General features: G+C 38.3%; 1 protein-coding gene across 4 annotated transcripts in view; it reads right to left on the minus strand.

Annotated features, from left to right (window-relative positions):
- Positions 1 to 19,990, minus strand: part of COL11A1 (collagen type XI alpha 1 chain) — a 131,741-nt gene that overhangs the window by 33,541 nt on the left and 78,210 nt on the right. For all 4 annotated transcript variants that reach the window (XM_063407633.1, XM_063407634.1, XM_063407632.1 and 1 more), the window contains 11 exons: positions 18,633 to 18,686; positions 16,522 to 16,566; positions 16,338 to 16,391; positions 16,204 to 16,248; positions 13,101 to 13,154; positions 12,215 to 12,268; positions 8,042 to 8,095; positions 6,966 to 7,073; positions 6,116 to 6,205; positions 5,772 to 5,825; positions 382 to 489 (listed from right to left, as the gene is read on the minus strand). In XM_063407633.1, the coding sequence (XP_063263703.1) occupies positions 382 to 489; positions 5,772 to 5,825; positions 6,116 to 6,205; positions 6,966 to 7,073; positions 8,042 to 8,095; positions 12,215 to 12,268; positions 13,101 to 13,154; positions 16,204 to 16,248; positions 16,338 to 16,391; positions 16,522 to 16,566; positions 18,633 to 18,686 (720 nt within the window). The remainder of the gene's footprint in view (positions 1 to 381; positions 490 to 5,771; positions 5,826 to 6,115; positions 6,206 to 6,965; positions 7,074 to 8,041; positions 8,096 to 12,214; positions 12,269 to 13,100; positions 13,155 to 16,203; positions 16,249 to 16,337; positions 16,392 to 16,521; positions 16,567 to 18,632; positions 18,687 to 19,990) is intronic.

The following is a 19,990-nucleotide window of genomic DNA, read 5'->3' on the forward strand; positions in this document are numbered from 1 at the left end:
AAATTCCTTCAGTACAGGGAGTCACAGTACCAACACAAAATTAAAAACAAACAAACAAACAAAACAAAACAAAACAAAAAAACCCAGCAAAACAGAAAACAACACGACAGAAAGAAAACTATCAAGGGAAGAGAATATATAAGAGAATTATATGCAGTAATAATGGAAACTGATCCCAAAATACGCTTGTACTCTAATGCAGAGTAGCTGGGTACAAAGTTTTAATGAAAGACGATAAGAAATGTTCTACTATGTATTTGTAACTCTAAGATGAGCAGGTTGAGTGTTCTGAGAATACGTATTGAACAGGCAAAGAGCAGGGGGGAGCTGGAGCATTCTGGGGTGCAGAGCGAGCTGGGCCGGGGCCCTGTGGTTACTCACGGGAGCGCCCTTCTCCCCGGCGGGGCCCGGCGGCCCCTGCGGGCCGGGCCGGCCCGGCAGCCCGATGGGGCCGGCAGTGCCCGCGGCTCCGCGCTCTCCCGGAGAGCCCTGGGGAAGAGACAGAGAGGGGAGTGAGAGAGAGCCCTGCTAGTGCCGCTGGTTTCCATGAGGCAGGACAGTTCGCTGGTCGGAGGTTACCCATCCATCACGTGTGCAAGTGGAGAAAACACGCTGAAAGAACCGACTTGAAGTTCATACTCAATACAGTTCATACAACACTAATTCTATTTTTTGTAAATACCACTTCTTGTATTTGTTCAGCATAATGAGAGTGTCCTTAAAACCAGACTGTTTTCAAGAACTTATTTCCCTCTATGTTTTCAAAATATATTAACATACTATTTTGATGAAAGAATATTCACCATATCAAAATACAGAACTAAGCCACAACACAACCAAATATTTTAGTAAAGTTTTGTGCTGTTAATTGCTGTGATGAGCACATTTCTGCATTTCAATTCACCTCTGTAAAAATCCATTCAAGTATAGTAACTAATGCAGTGTGTTCTAAAGAGGAGGTTTTTTTATGTACAGGCATCTTTAGATAAGCACAGAAAGGTTAAAAATCTAATATTACAAACCAAAGATGAAACAACAAGCACTATATATTGAAAACCACTAAAACTGCATATTTGTTTACTGCCTTTTAAATAATTTACAATTTTTTGTATTAAGAGAGTACTGTTAAATATTTTCTGTACAAAAATATTTCCTCAACTTTTCAGCTTTACACCTTCAAGACAGTTTGCAACACTTCGAAGTTATGATTGGTAATTTCACTTCATTAATTGATATAACAGAAGGTCCTGGAGTGACCTCATTAGCATAACTGGTACTAATTTCATAATAAGGTGCTTTTCTCTCCACATAAATGTGACAGAAAAGAGTGCTGAATGTTTTCTCAAAGTATTTTAGCAAGTTATTTCAGTAAGGTCTAAATTTGCATGAGTGTTCAAAGAAAGTGTTTGTATGAAAATCATAGATGACTTTATCCTTCCAGGTGTTGGGGTTTTTTTAAGTCTGGGTGGCTGCCTAAGTTTCTATCCTATTTCTATTATTTTAGTTCCTCAGGCTTCAGTGAATTCAACAAGAAAAAGTCATTACCCTGCAGCCATACTACCATGGTCTCTGATCTTGTCAGCTCTCATAAGCTAAACAATTTTAGGTTATCTCATCAGGAGGATGCAAGAATAGAGAGGAAAAAGCTCAAATAACTCATAGATCTCTCATGTGCTAGACAGCAGACACTAAAAGAGGCCATAATATCCAGTACTTTTTATTCAGCCAACTTTTCACATGTATCTTTGCATTTCACATGAGTTATGAAGAGGCACTACACCTTCTGTTTTCAAGGAACTGCTTCTTTCTCTGAGAGAATGGCCTCTGAGCACAGCAGAACATATTAAATTATAGTCCCAAACCAGAAAAGCATTTTAAGCAGCTTAAGTCTGTTCTCTCTATTTTTTTTAACTTTTTACAGAATAGAAGTGTCATGTTTTGTCTTGTATTGCTGCTATACAGACTACAAACCCATTAGCAACCTTGTTTTTATCTCACTTCCTGTGAGGAGACACGTAATGACAGCTCTTGTACACATTGCATAGTAGTGCAATAGTAGTTTATACTGCTGGTTAACAAAATGCTCAACAAGTGAAGGTCCCCATGACTGTAAAGTGTTGTCAGATAGATAAAGATAGCTTTAGATAGTTCAGGGCTGATAATTGGGTAGCCTACAGCTGGCTTATTCTGAGTCTAATTTGAGCATCCTATTCCTAAATGAGCAAATGAAAAATGACTGCTTGACATTCCAAAGAGCTTTCTCTCATCAGGATTCAGCATTCCACAGGGTAGCAGGAGAAGGGAAGAAAACAAACAGAAGCAACAGAGAGAGCAGATAAAAGAGAACTATTAAAAAACTCAACCCCCCCAACAAAAAAGACAACCACAGCCAAATCCCCCTCCAAAAAAAAACCCCCAAACCATGAAAATACCCTCCCTCAATCCTTCAGAACCCCTCCTTGCGCTGACATGCATTCATGCATCTTTCTTTTGTCCAAATCCCTCTAAACAGAGTAATTGGCATGCACACTTTTTGGAGCAGTCATTTGTTTGGTATGCTTGCAGATGTAGGCACCAGCCAAATAAAGCCTATAATTGACTATATATGCTAGTTAGAAACAATTGGTATTGGCAGGGAATCAGGGAAAGTCAGCCAGTGGCATGGATTCTCTTCCTATTATAAATGGCACATGAAGACTGCACTACAATTACACTTCTGTGTGTACCCGCTGTTGGCTAAAAATAGATGGGAAAATATTTTCGGATTATTTGATGCTCATGGTTTGCTGTGAGCCTCTGTGAAAAAAAACAAGCAACTGTGGTTTAATTGTGGTGCTTGAAGGTGCACAGAAACTCAGTATTAATGCCAGCTACACATCTTTTTTCACTGAATACTGTTTTGAGATAACAAGTTAGTAATTAAAGATGAAACAGATTAAAAAATCCTTCTGAGGACTCTTGGAATACTTTAAGGGCAACTTGGTCCTGTTTGTATGTCAAATGGCCTGCTTGCACTACAATAAGCTCCAAATATATTTTAAAAAATGAAAAATTTTGCCCTTCAAACTATTTCAATTCCTGCTACCACTGCATCTATTTCTTAAAGACCAGGAAAACTATATGCAAAAAATTCTCAGCCTCCTAAGAGTTTGTTTCTATGACTGTTTCCCTTAGCAGGAAGGGTGACCCCAACAGGAACTGGTTTGTGAACTGAAGTCCTTGGTAGTGTGCTCCTGATACCCACACTCTGTGTGTTTCTGGACTATAATTAATGATGATTTCAGTCTGGCACTGAACTCCCATTAGCTGGAGAGCATTAATAGTGTTCCTGGATTTTCTCTACCAATTTAGTTTCACATGAAAGGAATACTATTCATGAGCTCTGAGAGGGCTCTGATTTGAACCAAAGGATGGTAAATGGGGATAATTGAGACATCCTCCTCGAAAAAGCTCTGATGTTTTCAACTAAAACACTAACTTATACACACCCTATAAGAATTAGAAAAACATGGATCATCTGAATTTCAGTTCAAACATATGTATTTCAGAATACAGACAACTATCACTAAATAAGGTGTGTACTTTTGCCTCCCGTCTTGTGTGATGTGTCTTTCTGAGGACCCACGTCACTGAGGAGTGGCACAGCTCCTGCGTGGACAGTGCTGGCTGGCAAAGGGGGCTGTGTCACACAGCTCTGCCTGTGCTGGCTGCTCAGAGGGGCTCTGGGTCACTGCACCTGAACAGTCTGCTTGAGAGCTCCGTCCAGCCTGAGGGGCTCCTTCAACAAAAAATCAAGGCGTGACCTTTAGATTGAAGTGATTTTCTGGTCTGTGCTTTCTTGACTTTGATTCATCCTTTCTTTTAACATTTCAGGTTCTTCAGATGGGTAAGATGACATCCCTTTTCACTCTCCCTACTAGATTCCATTCCATTCCATTCCATTCCATTCCATTCCATTCCATTCCATTCCATTCCATTCCATTCCATTCCATTCCATTCCATTCCATTCCATTCCATCCCATTCCATCCCATTCCATTCCACTCTTTGTTTTGGTGTCTTTTGGAGAATATATATACTGTACAGTGTTAAGAACTGTAAATTCAGATTTCTGGCATTAAGAATTCAATAATTCATTTTAAGAATTCAAGTCCCATGTATTACTTGTACTGTACTATGTGTGGCTTTTTTATCCTTGTTTAATGCATTCTAATCTGAATATGAATTGCAAGGACATAAGAGAGCTTTGTTGAAGCACATAGAAATTCAGCTCCTCCATTGCTTTTTTTCCTAACATGAATAGCTGTGATGAGATTGATTCTTTTCTTTTTTAACCTCAATTGCACTGAAGGAAAGAAGTAAGTTGACAAGATGACTGTCAAAATCTAAACAATTCACATTTGGGAATAACTCTACCATGTTTTGAATGCCAGTGCATCCTTGTAGAACTTCTTTGCATAAAGCATGACAACAGAGAATGGGTAACTTGAAGCATACTGTACTATTGAGCTTAAAATGCCGAGAAGGAAAATTGCTGCATGACATGATTTTACAGAGTTGTACAAAGGGAACACAGAGTGCTGGGTTTGCACAGCAAGGGTTTGGTGGCAGGGAACTACAGGGCTGGCTTCTGGGAGAAGATGCCACCTTCCCCCGCGTCCAGTGGGACTCACACCAGCCAGCTGCAAGATGGACCCATGGGCTGGCTATGGCCGAGCCCGTAAGTGACAGGGGTAGAACCTCTTGGATAATCTATTTAAGAAATGGGGAAAAATGCACAACAGAGGGAACAGAGCTCCACCCACAGCCCATGGAGGACCCCACACTGGAGCAGGTGGATGCCCAATGGAGACAGTGGCCCTGTGGAGAGCCTGCACTGGCAGAGGATGCGGGCAGGACCTGTGGCCCTGTGGAGAGAGGAGCCCACACTGGAGCAGCTTGGCTGGCAGGAGTTGTGACCCCATGGGGGAGCCAGGCTGGAGCAGCTCATGAGGAACTGCAGCCCGTGGGAAGGACTCCTGTTGGACAAGTTCAGGGAGGACTGCCCCTCAGCCAAGGAACCCCACACTGGAGAAGGGGAAGAGTGTGTGGAGTCCTCCCCATGAGGAGGAAGGAGTGGCAATGTGTGATGAACTGTGGGCCATTCCACCTCCTCCTTCACTGCTTGGGGACAGGTTAAAGCACAAATCCGGAGTGAAGTTCAGCCTCCTGGGAGGAAGGGAGGGTGGAGAGAAGGTGTTTACAGACTTTGTTTTTGTTTTGCCATATCTATCCTACTCTGATTTGATTGAAAATAAACTCATTTTCCCAGTCTGTTTTGCCCATGATGTAACTGGTGGCTGATCTCCCTGTCTTTATCTTGACTCACAAGTCTTTCGGTGTATCCTGTCCAGCTGAGGAGAGCAGGGATAGAGCAGTTTGGTGGGTATGTGGCATCCAGCCAAGGCAAGCCCACCACAACAGCACTGGTTCACCAGTCACAATCCATGGACTTTTCCTCTGTGGAAAACCTCTCTCATCTCAAAACCAATTTATATTAGTGACAAGTATTGAGCAGCAAGTAAATGTGGCACAAAATCTAGTGGCAGAAAGGCTTCAGATATTTTCTACCTTCACAATCCCTGCATGCTTATTAGTATGGATACTTAGTAGAAGTCTGAGCTGTCTGCTGTTTTACAGACTGCGTTAGAGAAAACACCACAGCATCTAAAGAAGAAAAAGGGTTATTAGGTCATATTGTTGATATTTCCATAAAATTATTATGTTTACTTACCATTGGGCCAGGTGGACCCTGTGGGCCTTCCCCTCCTTTCAGACCAGCTGGACCCTAAGAAATGGAAAGGGAAAAAAAAAAGCTTGTCTACTAAACTGAAAAGTTCAAGAGTAATTTTGCAACATATATAATAGGAGACATGTAAAGATCCAAAGAAACAAACCTGAATAAATTATTTTGTTCTTATCTAGCCAATTATATTTGACAATGTTGGATGCTTGATGTCTCTTCTCTTATTGCACTTATTTTAAGGACAGTAGAAGACTCCATGAAATAAAGGAGTTAACACATTGTTTCATTTATTTAGAAATATCATGGCAATTGTTCTAGTGTTTGTATCATACCTGAGCACCTGGAAGGCCTCTCTCTCCAGGGAAACCACGAAGACCTGCTGGTCCATCTTTCCCAGGAATGCCTTGAGGGCCTGGATCACCCTGGGAAACATTACATTTTGATTAAAAAATATTTAAAAATTAGGCATACAATGAGCCATGAAAATTAACTATCAGATCCTAGTTATAGTAATGAACACAAAGATTCTGCCCCTAGCTATTCACCCACTAATTCTTTTATCAGTACAATAGTCTGTGGTTAAATTTATAACAAACTTTGACAAAATACAGTAGCAGTTATGCAATATAAATAGTGAAAAACCCAACAAGCCATTAAAATATTTTTAAAAACACTCTCAACAAAAAAAATTTGATACCCACTTACAATCATAAATTGAATAGAAATTACATAGTAACTAGATAAGTAATTTTTTTCTTGTTCCCCAATGATAGTGAAAAATTAAGCAAGGAGTTAAATTTATTCAGTGAAATTCTGCCTTTTATTCACTACTACATATCTGACTTTAAATGCCAGTGTGCAATTTTCTACCTTGGTGTGAATATGTCATTACTAAGTATCTCCATATTGAATGCATAGCATATGCAGATGATTTAAAAAAAGTTTTTATTACAAAAATATTCAATTTTGGCTCAAGAGAATTCTCATTATTTCAGTGGAAGCAGACACAGCTCTAAAATTGGAATCTCCAGTCTTCCAAGTCCTTCTGGGTGAAACCTGCCAATCATGATTTTACACTGCATGTTCTGATTTTATTGTGCATGTCTACATAATGATTTGAAATGTCACGCTGTCAGCAGTTTGTGTGTCCTTTCCTGTTTGTTCCCCAAAGCCACATCATACCTTGGCGCCTTCCTTTCCTGCAGCACCTGGGAGGCCTTGTTCACCTGGGGGACCAGGAGGACCTGGATGGCCTCTTTCACCAATTGGCCCAGTCTCACCAGTAGGACCCTAAGCACAAAAGTACAGCTTTAGTCACCTGAAGTTGTTTCATTCATGCAGGGTGTGGGAGGCAGAGGAGGGGAGCAGATTCTCAATATCCAGCTGTTATGTTATGTTACCAAACAGTATTGCCATTGGTTAGCGTACATTCCTCACCTTCCCTCCAGGCAAGGCTGACTTACAAAATATCTGTGTCCTATAAAATAAATCTTGCATTGCATTTTGCCTGCAGACACGTCTGTGCAGCTTCCAAAGAGTGAAATCCTGACCTTGTTCCCTAAGCACTGAAGCTTTAAAACACAGCGTGTATGGGAGAAGGTTACAAAAAGGACACGGGAGAGAAATCCAGGTATATTCTTGTCTTGAAACCCTTCTGCACTGTTGTTTTTGTAAACAATAGGAATTGTAAGGCAGGAGAGTTGAAGGATCTCTCTTCAGAGTCCCTAGCAGAAAAGTTCCACTAAAGGAATTAGCTAAAAAAGCCCTAAATGCTAGATAAGGTTGTAAATTAATAAGGTTAAATCAAATGAAATTTTTATAATTTATCTCTCCACAATATAAAGTTACTGAAATTTTTTCTCTGGCAAGAAATTCACACGTTGCATTGTTCTTTCTAAAATGTTTAATGGTAGAGAAATCTGTCTCCTTGACTTCTGTAAACCACCAATTTCATAATCACATTAAAAAACCCCTGAACCCACAATGAACCAACAAAAAACCCAAACCAAAACATAAAACAAAGTGGAAAGGTAACCCAAATTTTTTTTTTTTTTTTTTTTTTTTTTTTTTTTTTTTTGTGGAATCACTGATGATTACTAAGTATAGCCTTCTAAGATTGTTATGCAATTTCTGATACAAAAGTTAATATAATTATTAGTATGGTCCTTTTAATACAGCAGCAAAAGCAACTGCCTTATCCATAATATAACCATTAAATGCTGGTCTCATGAAGTCAACTATGAAATGAAATTATGTACCTGAGGGCCAACAACACCACCAGGACCAGGAGGACCAGTTTTTCCTTGAAAACCCTGTAAAATAATTATAGAATAATACATTACGCTTTAAAAGTTATTGGAGAGCAAAATTCATATCTGTGCTGGAGAGGTGAATGAGAAATTCCATGTCACACATTCCTTCTCTTCAGGAAATAAAAAAGAAAAATCTTTTTTGTCTGTGTATGCTTAGAAATGAAATGCTGATTAATCTCTTTCCATCTCTGTTTCCATCTCTCTGAGGTGGTACAGCAGTAAAAATTGCCATCAGTTCTACAGATCTGTCTAGGAGAACTTGATTAGATGAGTTTGAATGCATAAGTGATGCAGCTAAAAGACAGTTGAAAATACATTTTTACATATGTATATAATGAATCATAAAGCCTGAGATAAAAATGCTTTTTAAAGAAAGACACAGATGGAGGATTAAGTTGCAAGGGCATTAAAGATAAAGTGGAAGTGAAACAAAAAAAATGAAAATAAATAAGGATCCAGGGAAGGTGAAGGTTATACAAAAATGGTAGAAAAGGCAACATGAGTGCCACAAAAAGAGAGAAGCTAATGAGAAATCAGTGTCATGTGAAAAACAGAATAGAAAGGAAATATTTTTGAGACAATTTTTTAGAACATGGGCAAATTTTATAGGATTTTCATTTTCTAATCAGCAGTCCCAGATTTCAGGCCAAACAATTAGTCAATAAATGGAATGAGAACATCACTTTATAATAGCACTGTTTAATGCATCTTTGAATTATGCTGTATTATTCCTTTCAAATATTGGAAGAGCGTTAGACAGTCACATGGGTGGGTCACATTAGGGTACCACTCAACACTGCCTGCCTAACAGCCTGTGTCTGCCTCCTGCTCTGCCCACCCGTGTAAAAGCACAGGGGGCATCTGGCCCCAGTTTTTTCAAATATTGGCCCTTACTCAGCTTTCCTGTGGGCACAGGCTGACTGATAGTTGCCCCTATTTCATCAGTTCCTGTTTGAGCTTTTCTGCCTCAACCTGATTCTGTTCTGGCTGCCAGCCAGATGTTACCAGGGTTCAGTTTGGCTCGTAACTCAGGCACTCAGACCTCTGAAATTATCTGGATTAAAAAAAAAAAACAAAAAAACAAACAAACAAACAAAAAGGCAAAAACGCCCTTTTGTTTACTGACAGAAAATCAGAACTGCTGCAGATGGAGTCAGTCCCATGTCCCTTCCTTTACACAATCAAAGCTTCTGCTGTAAGCTTGTTGTCAGGAAAGACAAAGAATGTTGAACATCACCCACTTACTGAGAGCACCTTGAGAAGACCTGCTAATCTCAATTTTGTAGAATGCAGTGATAGTTGGTTTCTTGATGCTAATGATGGGCTCACTACCCTGCTTTCTGTCTTTTGTTACAAGTTTATCTATTCCTACAGATTCAGATTTTTAAAAGACATTAAAAGCAAAGCAAATTTTAGCAGCAACTACTCAAGAAGACCTGAAACTTCCATGGCTTCATCTAAAATATGTAGCAATTAAAAAATTACACTACTGCCTCATGTGTTTTGAAGTGCCTAAGTAGCCTCTATTTTTCGTTGTTGTTGTTGTTATTTTTTGTGGAAGACAATTTAATGAAATGATTTATTGTAGCAATATTAATTAATTCTAATAGATGACACAGGTAGCATATTTCTATTTTATCTTTTCACAAACATGAAACACTAAATTCTTCCATAACAGCAGACAATCTAGAAATTTTCACTGTTGATTCCTACTGCCAGACTGAGATTGACATTACTGAAATTTATAATAACTTGTAATGACAAACTGGCATAATATTGGTTTTCAGTATAAGGCTTATTCCTGCAGTTATATTCCAAATTATTTATCATGATACTACTGTTCCTATGTCTACAATTCCAACAATGTCAGTTCTTCAAAGTGTAGATGTCTTACTGGGGGAAAAAGTTGCAGTTGCCTTGGTTGCTGTCAGCATGAGCTTATTATTCCATAAACAAACTGCCGAGTGCAACCTGTGAATCTGGCTCTCTAATTTGTTAAGCTTGACTATGTCTCTTATCCTAATTCCCTAATTGCTGAAATGCCCATATGCACCAATGAACTTTATAATAAGATATGTGTCTAAATAAGAATTAGAATTCCTAATACTCTTATCTACCAGTGAGTGCAATGAATTTTTTCTATTTATACATTTTTAAAAACTTGAAGTGGATATGTTCATCAGAAAAAGAAAGTCGACAAGCCTACTTATTGATTTAAAACCATCAGGTTTTCCACAAAAACACGTCTATGAGAACCCATGGGGGGAAAATATTTTAAACATAGTTTTGGCCCAAGTTTACAAACACAGGGCAGAAAACAATTCTAATGAAAAGCTGCATTTGCTTCTAAGTTACTCAAGGTTTTTTTTTACCAGTATAACCCCACTAAACCCAAAGTGAGACAAAATTAGAGAACCATAGCACTGAAGGAATCCTGAGGGACCTGGTTCAATTTCACACAGTAGCAGAGTCCATAGTTTTCCTGTATTTTGAATATTTTGTTACAAGTCATATCACATAATCAGAATGGCTGAGGTTGGAAGGGACCTCTGGAGTCATTTTTTCCAACTGCTCTGCTGAAGCAGGATGCTGAGAGCTGGTTGCTCAGGAATTTGTCCAGATGGCTTTTGAATACCTCAGATGGAGGCTCTGCAGCCTCTCTGGGTACTCAGTGACAGTCCTTGGTCACCCTCACATGGAGAAAGCGTTTCCTGATGTTCAGGTGGAACCTCCTGTGTTTCAGTTTACGCCCACTGCCTCTTGTCTGGTCACTGGGCACCAGGGAAAGAGCCTGGCTCCATCTTCTTTACGGCTCACTTCAGGTATTTCTGCCCTTGGGTGAGAGCTGAGCCTTCTCCAGGCTGAGCAGCCCTGCTCCATCAGTCTTTACTCACAGCACAGATGCTCCAGTCCCTCAGTCACCTTAGTGGCCCTTTGCTGGCCACTCTTCAGGAGCTCTCTCTTGTCCTGAGGAGCCCAGAACTGGACACTGCTCCTGGCCTCAGCAGGGCTGGGCAGAAGGAAAAGATCCTCTGCTGCAGCACAGGATGCTCTCCTCTTTCTTTGCTTTACTGGCAGATTGCTGCCTCACATTCAAAACAGTAAAACTAAAGGGAAAATTGTAACGTTTTAACAGCAAACTTAAGAACAAGTTTGACCTTCCTGCATTGTAAACAATGATTACAATTGATCCTTATGGTACACAACACAGTCTTTGCATCATTGCAAAGGAAATGAACAAAGAAGGAGTCAATCACGTTTCACACACACCAAAGCCACTATCATTGCAAAGCATTACAATGTCAAAATGTTACAATACTAGAAGAAAATAGAGGTTTTCAGAGGGATGTGTTACTCCAAGCTCTGTGCTCCTTCCAGCATTGGAAGTGACTCAGCAGTCACTAAGAGATTTCCAGTGAAGCTGGAGCCTAAAACACATTCTACATCCTGAGAAAATGTCTCAATAAATTAATTTCTGGCTTTCTCTAGCTCTGAAAAATCCAAGTGAGAATTTTTATTTTATAATGGAATATAAATAACATGCTGCAACAACAGAAATAGTGTGTTTTTAAAGATAATTCAATTTAAAGTATTACATAGTATTTTTTCATTTAGATGCCAGAATTTATTCCTTGTGATACCTAGAGGAGTTACATAGTTTCAAAATTTTATTTTAATAGGTTAATCATTCCTGATCCTACTTTCCAAAGGCCTTGGCTTTTCAGTTTTCTAGCTGTTTATCATCAATAAAACTTTTTTTTTTTTTTTTTTTTTTTGTGTTACTATTTTTGGTATATGACATTCAGTGAGACAACTACTGTATATTAATTGTCTGAAAAATCTTAATTTGAATTGAGATCTAGGTATTAATCTCTTTTACTTCTATTGAATATTTAGTCTCATTCTGATGTTTCTAACTGGACATAGCAAAGAATAACCTCACTAATATCATGGGAGCAAAATAAAGCTTTCTCACGCTCCATCTACAAGAAAAGTACAGTTATGTAACCTCTTGGTGCCAGCCTCTTTCCCTTTTCCCTGTTGTCTCTGTTTCTTTGGTTTTGTCACGTAATCACGACCTTTAGGACAACACTAACACAGCAGAGTACATTTACTTACAGTCTCACCCCGCTGTCCTGGGTGCCCAGGCAGGCCATCTTTCCCAGGTGGACCCTGAAATTATAAAATACATAAATCAAGCAATTTCTTAGCCATCCTCAGAAAAAGTGTGCAATTAGCTGTCAGAATCTCTGCTCTGTTTATTTCTAGACTAGTCCTTGGTAAATTTCAACTGCTCCTATATTAGCTAGCTAGGATTTTAATGATATTTTTCCTTGTGTCCTTCCTATTGTGTCTTAAAAATTGCTTGGAGAGTCACTGTTGTCAAATGCAAACATATTCAAAATAGATTTCTGTAAATTCAGAAATCATGGAAAGTCCCTATACTTCCACTTTTCTTTGGTTAATGAATCAACACAAATCTAAGCATTACAAAATTACTTGATGAAATTCCAGGTTTTGGAATTGGAAATACAAGTAACAAATGCATGGGAGAAAAAAAATCCCAGGTGGTTTGTTGCTTTTGTACTGCACACGAGCAGAGGCACACCAGAAGAGCACCTGAACTGGTCCAGGGGGCAGCTCAAATGTGCTGTTACTTCTCTACGTTTCTGCTAACAATGAATGCCTCCTTCCTCTCCATTTCTCCTCAGTGAATCAATCATTCAAAGGAAATACACAGCAGCAAAGCAGCATTTTGTCTGAACTCAGTGTGTCCCATGGTCACTGGCAGGACACAGCAGACTTGCAGTTTTACTCTCAGTGTCTTAAGAGCTGCACCAAGGACTATGTTAAATATGAGTCCAAACCCTTACGGCTCAACAAGAATATTTGTAATCTATATATAAACCATTTCTTACATAAATTTTCAACTATTCACTTCTGAGACACACTACAAAAATTACCATTCCTGTTGTTGCACAAACTTAATAAAAGAGATACTTACTGGAGGCCCCTTCGGTCCGGGGAATCCAACAGGTCCCTGAGGCCCTTGCGGTCCCTGGATTAAAGGCAACCAAACAAGTGAAGTTTTACTGAGGATGGATTGAAAAGTTTGTTTCAACTATAAAATATAGGAACCCTGCAGGTAATATCTGGATTTAAGCATAAAGCCTCAGCCACGTTGTCATAAATATCGGTAGCAACAATTCACATGCACAGACACTGGAGGGATTTCCTGAAAGCAGTAGTGTTTGTGTAGGAATGCAGTAAAAAAATGAGGAAAACTACTTACATCAACTATGTTTGCATCTTACCCCTGTGCATAATAAAGTAGGACCAACTGTGAGTTAGAAGCACTGTTCTTCCATGTTGCATAAACCAGGGGATCCAGTTAATAGTTTGGTCATCTTTTTAACTTTCAAACATTAATCTTTGGCAATTTCTAAGATCTGATAATATTTTAAACCAGTACAACTGTATGAAATTCCAAATAGAATAAAATTTTCAGATTCAGATAAATACAGCATTTTTGCTATTATGAAAAATAATTTAAAATCCCGTGATATATGAACATTTTATTTCTATAGTTTTGTATATATACAAAATGTATGAAGAGAGAAAATGTATACAGATGTATGAAGAGAGAAAATGTTCATGCAGCATGGTTTTACAAATTTAGCTAAAGGTGATCAACTGTGTGCACGTGTACATGCAGGTATGTTCACATGTAAATATCTATACAGAAAGATATTTACACTAAGTACTGGCTTACACAGCTTTTTCTGAAGTTCTTATCAAAAAACCCCCAGAGGCCAGCCTTTAAAATTTACTGTTGAGATGCTGAAAGCTACTATGTCAACCTATGAAAATCCTTTTTGCTCTTTAGTGTTTAGTGTGCTAAGTGAAATGCTGAAGAGTCTTATTCATTTTACATGCTTCCACAGCTGAGTTATGTACCCATGTCATATGTGCATGACTTTATTCTGTTCTATTCTATTTGGTGTATGATGTGTGGGTTTGCTATGACATCAGCTGTCCAAGTATGTTAGAAATGTTGGTTTCACGTAAAAGACTTGAAGCAGGAGGCCACATCTCCCAAATTATTCTACCCTTTTGCTCCTCGGAGTTCCATAAGCCTCATGGCTCAGAGCCCAGGCTTGCAGAGCACAGCTGCCTCCTGTAGTGGGCACAGCAGTGCACAAATGTCGCTGGGGAGAGGATCCCCAGGGCCCAGCCTGGGAGAACTTAATCTTAAATGAATCTTATTCCAGGACAGACTTCTATTATACTGAAATATTAAATCTGAATCAATTAAGAAGTGCTAGGCAAAGAGAGAAATCTTTGTGATCTTCCTGCCCTATCCATAATATATATATATATATATTTTTTTTCAAAAAGATGTATAAGTTGGTTTCTGAAAACTTCATAACACACAAATATGCTTCATCTGAGGGTTTGGGTCCTTTTTCAATATGCCATGTCTGTGAACAAATTAACTTTCCTCATTTGTTTCTGGGTATAACATAAAGCTTAAAAAAAGTACAGCTTTATAGAGGAATACTACTAAAATTGAGTCAGCAACAAAACACCTGAATAAAATTGGTTGGTCTCTGAAACTGGGTTATAGAAACACAACTCAAAGTTTTACATTTAAATGCACCTTCTTTCTCAATAATTTCCCCAATAATTTCTCATGCTTTGAGGCTTTCTAAGGAAAAAAACTTTACATTTTTCTTTTCATCACAATATGGCTTGCAGGTTTCAAGTCAGTGGACTGATGGATTATGTGAGAAAAAGCACTAGAATACTAACAGTGTGCTATCAAAATTACATTTTCATTTTTGTTATTAAATTTCATTTGAACAGTAGCTACACAGGATATATTATTTATTATTTTCATGTTTGGTAGCTGAAATAGTCTCAGAGGAGTAGAGATGACAGTTTTATTTTTTGGCTGACACTCACCCCTCTTGGGAAGCAAATAGATGCCTCACACTTATATTGCACAAGTGATGAGAGATATGGTGCTCTATGATTCTTCATCTCTTTGCTTTTATCAGTCTCTCTCCAGGGATGCCTTCAACTCGGATCTGATCATTGTTTTAGTGCCCCCACAACTTCTGTTCCTTGCAAACGTCTGGAGCTGTCAGCAAACTCCTCTTCCACAAGATTCTGCCATTCCCCTTCTGGTAGGCTGCCTCTGATCCTCCTCAGTGTAAAGCAACCCACATTTCCTGCCTGCCTCATTCTCTCCATCCCACATCCTCGCTAATGCCAAAAAAAGGGACATTATGGGGCTGGGGAAAATGCACAAGTAGCTCCCTCCTGAAGAATAACTCCTACAGAACACTGGGGCCTTGCTATGGATGTGGGGAGAAGATCTTTAGGCTTCCTATATGAAAAAGGTTAGCAGTTTAATGAAATATGACTACAAAAGAAAAGTTTAAGCTTTGCAAAAATACTTTGGCAGAAGGCTCATCCACTTGTACTATGTTTTCAAGTGCCGCCATTATAAATACAATTTATTAATGTTCTTTTTTCTTTACAGTGCTGTACAATGAGCTGCATAGTGGATTTGTGTATTGATTGGTATGATAATGGCAAGCAGAAAATTTTGTTTCAGAGAGAACAGTAGGATTTCTGAAGCATGCAGAAAATAGGTTGAAGGGAATTCGTAGCTGATCAAAACAAAAAACCTCAGCTGCTTCAAAAAAGAATCTTCTGGATGTGGCTTGAGAGTTTGCTAATCAAATGAACAGGCAGCAAGCTGCAGTAAGTGAGGAATTCAGAAGAGCCTAAGCTGTGAGTTCATCTGTAATTCACAGGGAAGTACCAAAGTGCATGGATGTAACACAAAGTGTGTGTGTACTCTCTGGGTCCTATAAGTACATAACTGAGATACAGTTGGAAGCTTTGAGCAAACTTCAGCCACCCCATTCATAACTTTGTGAAAAGCATCATTGGGACTGAGGTTTTGTTAGTTCTGGCTACCCTGGTCAAAGTACAGAGATATGAGAAGGAGAACTGAAAATAAAACAACCCTCCCACCCTCAAATCACACTCCTATATAGCAGGAGAAAACATGTACAAAGATGGCTTTCACAAACCCTTTCGCCTGGTGGGCCAGGAGGACCATCATTGCCTGAGGTGCCCTGGAAAGCAAAGACAGTACGTTCAAGGATTCACGTTCATCTAAAAGAAACAGCCTGCAGCCAATCCATACAGAGTGCTTGACAATTACCTTTGGACCTGGTTTACCAGTGGGACCTCTGGGACCTCTTGAGCCTCTTGGACCCTGTCGATTTAACACAGAGGGACTTGATGATAAACACTGGATTTTATAATCTAATAAAAGTAATTCTTCACAGTGTAGTGGAGGTAGTTTACACAGGGAAGCTTCTAAACCACTAATCAAAAGGACTTACTGTTGGTCCTCGCTGTCCTCTGGGTCCTGGTTTGCCATGCAGTCCCTGGAAAGAAAAATTCACAGAATTTTTTTCTCTGTTTGTGAGATGAAGTTTTTTTACTGCAGGCAGAGAGCAACTCCCTTAAGTTTAAATGTTATTTTACCTTTAACTATCTACTTTGCATTTCAATTTACAGAATCATGGTCCCTGATAAAATTGAGTTCACTGGGGCTTGTGGCTAAATGTACTAAATTTGCCTCAGAGTCAGATTCTGTCAGGGGCATTAGAACATTTTAACTGTATTAAAACTGTAGTGAAGATGGCACAAAACAAGCAGAGTCCCTCTGCAGTAGTCTAAAGTATTTGGTATTGTGAACAGCTTTAAAAACAAAGTTCCCAGGTTCCTGTGGACAGCTCCACAGGTTAATAGAGAAAAGAATGGACAAGCCTCTCTTCGTTTATAGTGGAAATGGGCACTGTAATACCTACCAAAATTATGCACACTTGACAGAGATACAGAACTTGCCAGAACACCAGTCGTTAATTTTTTGCTTTAATATATTTCTTAATCATGCTCAATGTGATTTTTTTTTTTAGGCTCTGCACTGGAATTGCTGTGCTTTGTAATGCAAAGAATCTTAAAATTCAAGTATTCTTCAGGTAGAGAAAGGAACCTGATGGCTGGTACTTTCTAATCTCTGAGGTAAACAAACCAGCAACCAAAAAAGCATCAGAGATGTTTTAGCACAAAGCTTCCTTTTATTAGAAACCAACTAAATGCATTCACTTGTTTTCTTGACAGGTTTTTTTTTCCCTTTTTTTTTAATGTTGGTTTTATTTCACTTATCAGAATAATATTTATATGTTGTTTTTGAAATGCTACTCAATCTGTGATCTCAAGGACAGGGACTGTCTTAGTACCTGTATGTTTGGTACCATAAAACACCACGATAACCCTCCAGGCAAGATTACCAATAATGTCTGATTCCACTACAGAACTGCAGTTATGGGCTCATTGATGATCAGCATCACCTTTCAGTGCACCAGCCGTCTGATGGTATTAATTACGTGGTTAATACCCAAGCTGAACTTAAAGCTTTATGAAGGCCTCAAAACAGATCAACATAGGAAGATTTTCATAATTTTAAGTGTCCTGTTTGAATGTATCATTTTATTTTTATTTTTTCCAATCTGCTGCCTTTATTAGCAGTTCTTGTTTCTTCGCAACACAGACAAACTGAGCATTGCTTTGCTGCTTGTGCCTGTACATAACAGTCTTCTTTAACTTGGCTAAAATAATACAAGAACAATTTAAACCATACATAAGTGACGCAAATGCTATTTGATTTAATATATTTCATCTTAGAATAATGAATTTCTGCTTTAAGAATAATAATATATATTACCTGTTTGACTTTTTGTTGCCATCAGCTTTGAATTCTGACTAATTTCTTGATTTCACCAACTCACTAACATACCCTGCTATATTCAATTGAGAAAACAGTAAGTAATCTTCTTTCTAAGCTATTTTTAATTGTTATAGTTTGAAAAACATGCATAACACATTTCCCCTCACCTGCTTCAAGCAAACAAAGCAGCAGCAGATGTAATTTTATATTTTTTTAATATATATAATAGTACCCATTCTTCATCTTGCCTGGTATATTTTGCCTTTTTGAAGCTAAGCCTAAAAAAAAAAACCCTTGTGGCAAGTCAGAATATTAATGAAATACAAGTTGAATTTCCTTGAGGGTAAATTGCATGGTAGCAGGATAATTCATGAGATACAGGAAAATAGTTCTGGCCAACTCACTCAGACTGTCCAAAAATACCCCAAATCCTTCAGCAAAGATGATTTTTAGTCTCTTTTTCAAATTACATAATTATGGCAGTATGTGCAGCAAGAAAGTGTCCAAGTTCTTGTACATTTTACATTTAATACCTTAAAGAATTGCAAATAGTGCCTCAGTATGTCCTGTTTTACATAAAGATAGAGGTCTGTCTTGAATGTGAAAAGCCTGTTTCTATTGTTCTTTAGATAGTAACTTGTCTTCTTAGGTTTCAGTCTTTTCCCCCAGCACTGAATTTTAGAAGTTAATTAGGTGTTATGCAAGAATGAATTATCATACCCTTGCACCTTTCTCTCCATTGGCACCTGGAAATCCTGGGAAACCAGTTGAGCCCTATGTAAGAAATCAATGCAAATGTCAGAGAATATCAAGAGCAAAACAGTGGAGAACCGACATTTAACAGACACATAAAGCACAACTCCAAAGTCATGGACATTGTACGTGTCAAATTTGCAACTGTGACAGCTGTAAATAAACTTACCATAATGCCTCAAGTCCAGAAAGCATTAAAAAAAAATCAGTGTATAGAATGGACATTATTTGTCATCTTATTAGACAATAAAATATTCTTTAAACCTTATTTTAAAGTAGGAAAGTAATTATTAGTAACACCCCACCAGAAATAATTGTATCATAATGAAGACAAACAAGACCTTATTGTCTCACAGTAAGATAATTTTTTAGAAACATAGCTCCAAAAATTGGTAAGGATTTACCACATCCTCTATTCATTTTACTGAGCTGTAAATTAACTACTTCAAGTTCTTTATTCACGGTAACCAATCAATGGACAGTTTCATTTAACTGATCGATGCAACTCGTACATAAGCAGAACTTATGAGATTATCTGACTTGAAACTGCTCCCAGCTCTATTCCTCCTCCTTTTTCCCCCCTTTCCTTCTGCTAGCTGCCCAGTCCAGTGGGAACAGTATTATTCTCTTCTTTGCTTCTGGCATAGAGGTTTGGTGGGTCAGCAGACTTTTTATCTGCCAAGGTATTAATTTTTCCTACGGAACTTTGGAGGCAAAGAGGCAATAATCATGATAAAATATACTTTTAACTGACTGGGGATGAAAACGAAGAGAGTGTTTGGTTTGGTCAGCCACTAAAATTTACTAGCCAGAGTCCCTGCTGTCACAATGCATCTATGCCTGTGCAGCTTGCTGTTAGCATTTTAATGGCAAATAAAATGCATATAACAGAAACCTAAAATAGAAAAAAAAATAATTTCAAAGAGCACCAAGAAATTCTTTCTTTTCTTTTTTTTCCCTCTTGTTCTCACTCCTGTTTTTCCTCCAATGACTCTTGTTTTACATAATCATTCCAATTATCCATAAAAGACTTAGGGGCAGTACAACTTCACTAACAGGTTCTAATGAAACCCTTACTGATATTGACTGGTGGCAGAAAAGTAATATTTTTCTTCCTTCCCTTGCCTTTTATATTCCTTTTCCTTTAATTTCCTTTCTTACTTCTTAATTCTTAACTAGTTGTAACTTTATATAAGAATAAAACTAAAAAGTCTAGTCTGTGAAGCCCAAGCATGTTCTTTAAAATTAACAGGCTTGCAAAAAACAGATCAAACGATGGGGCACTAGTAGTCATGACTTGGTTCTGAATATCTTACATGTACAGT

This window comes from Prinia subflava, chromosome 10, assembly GCF_021018805.1.
Source record: "Prinia subflava isolate CZ2003 ecotype Zambia chromosome 10, Cam_Psub_1.2, whole genome shotgun sequence".
Classification (NCBI taxonomy): domain Eukaryota; kingdom Metazoa; phylum Chordata; class Aves; order Passeriformes; family Cisticolidae; genus Prinia; species Prinia subflava.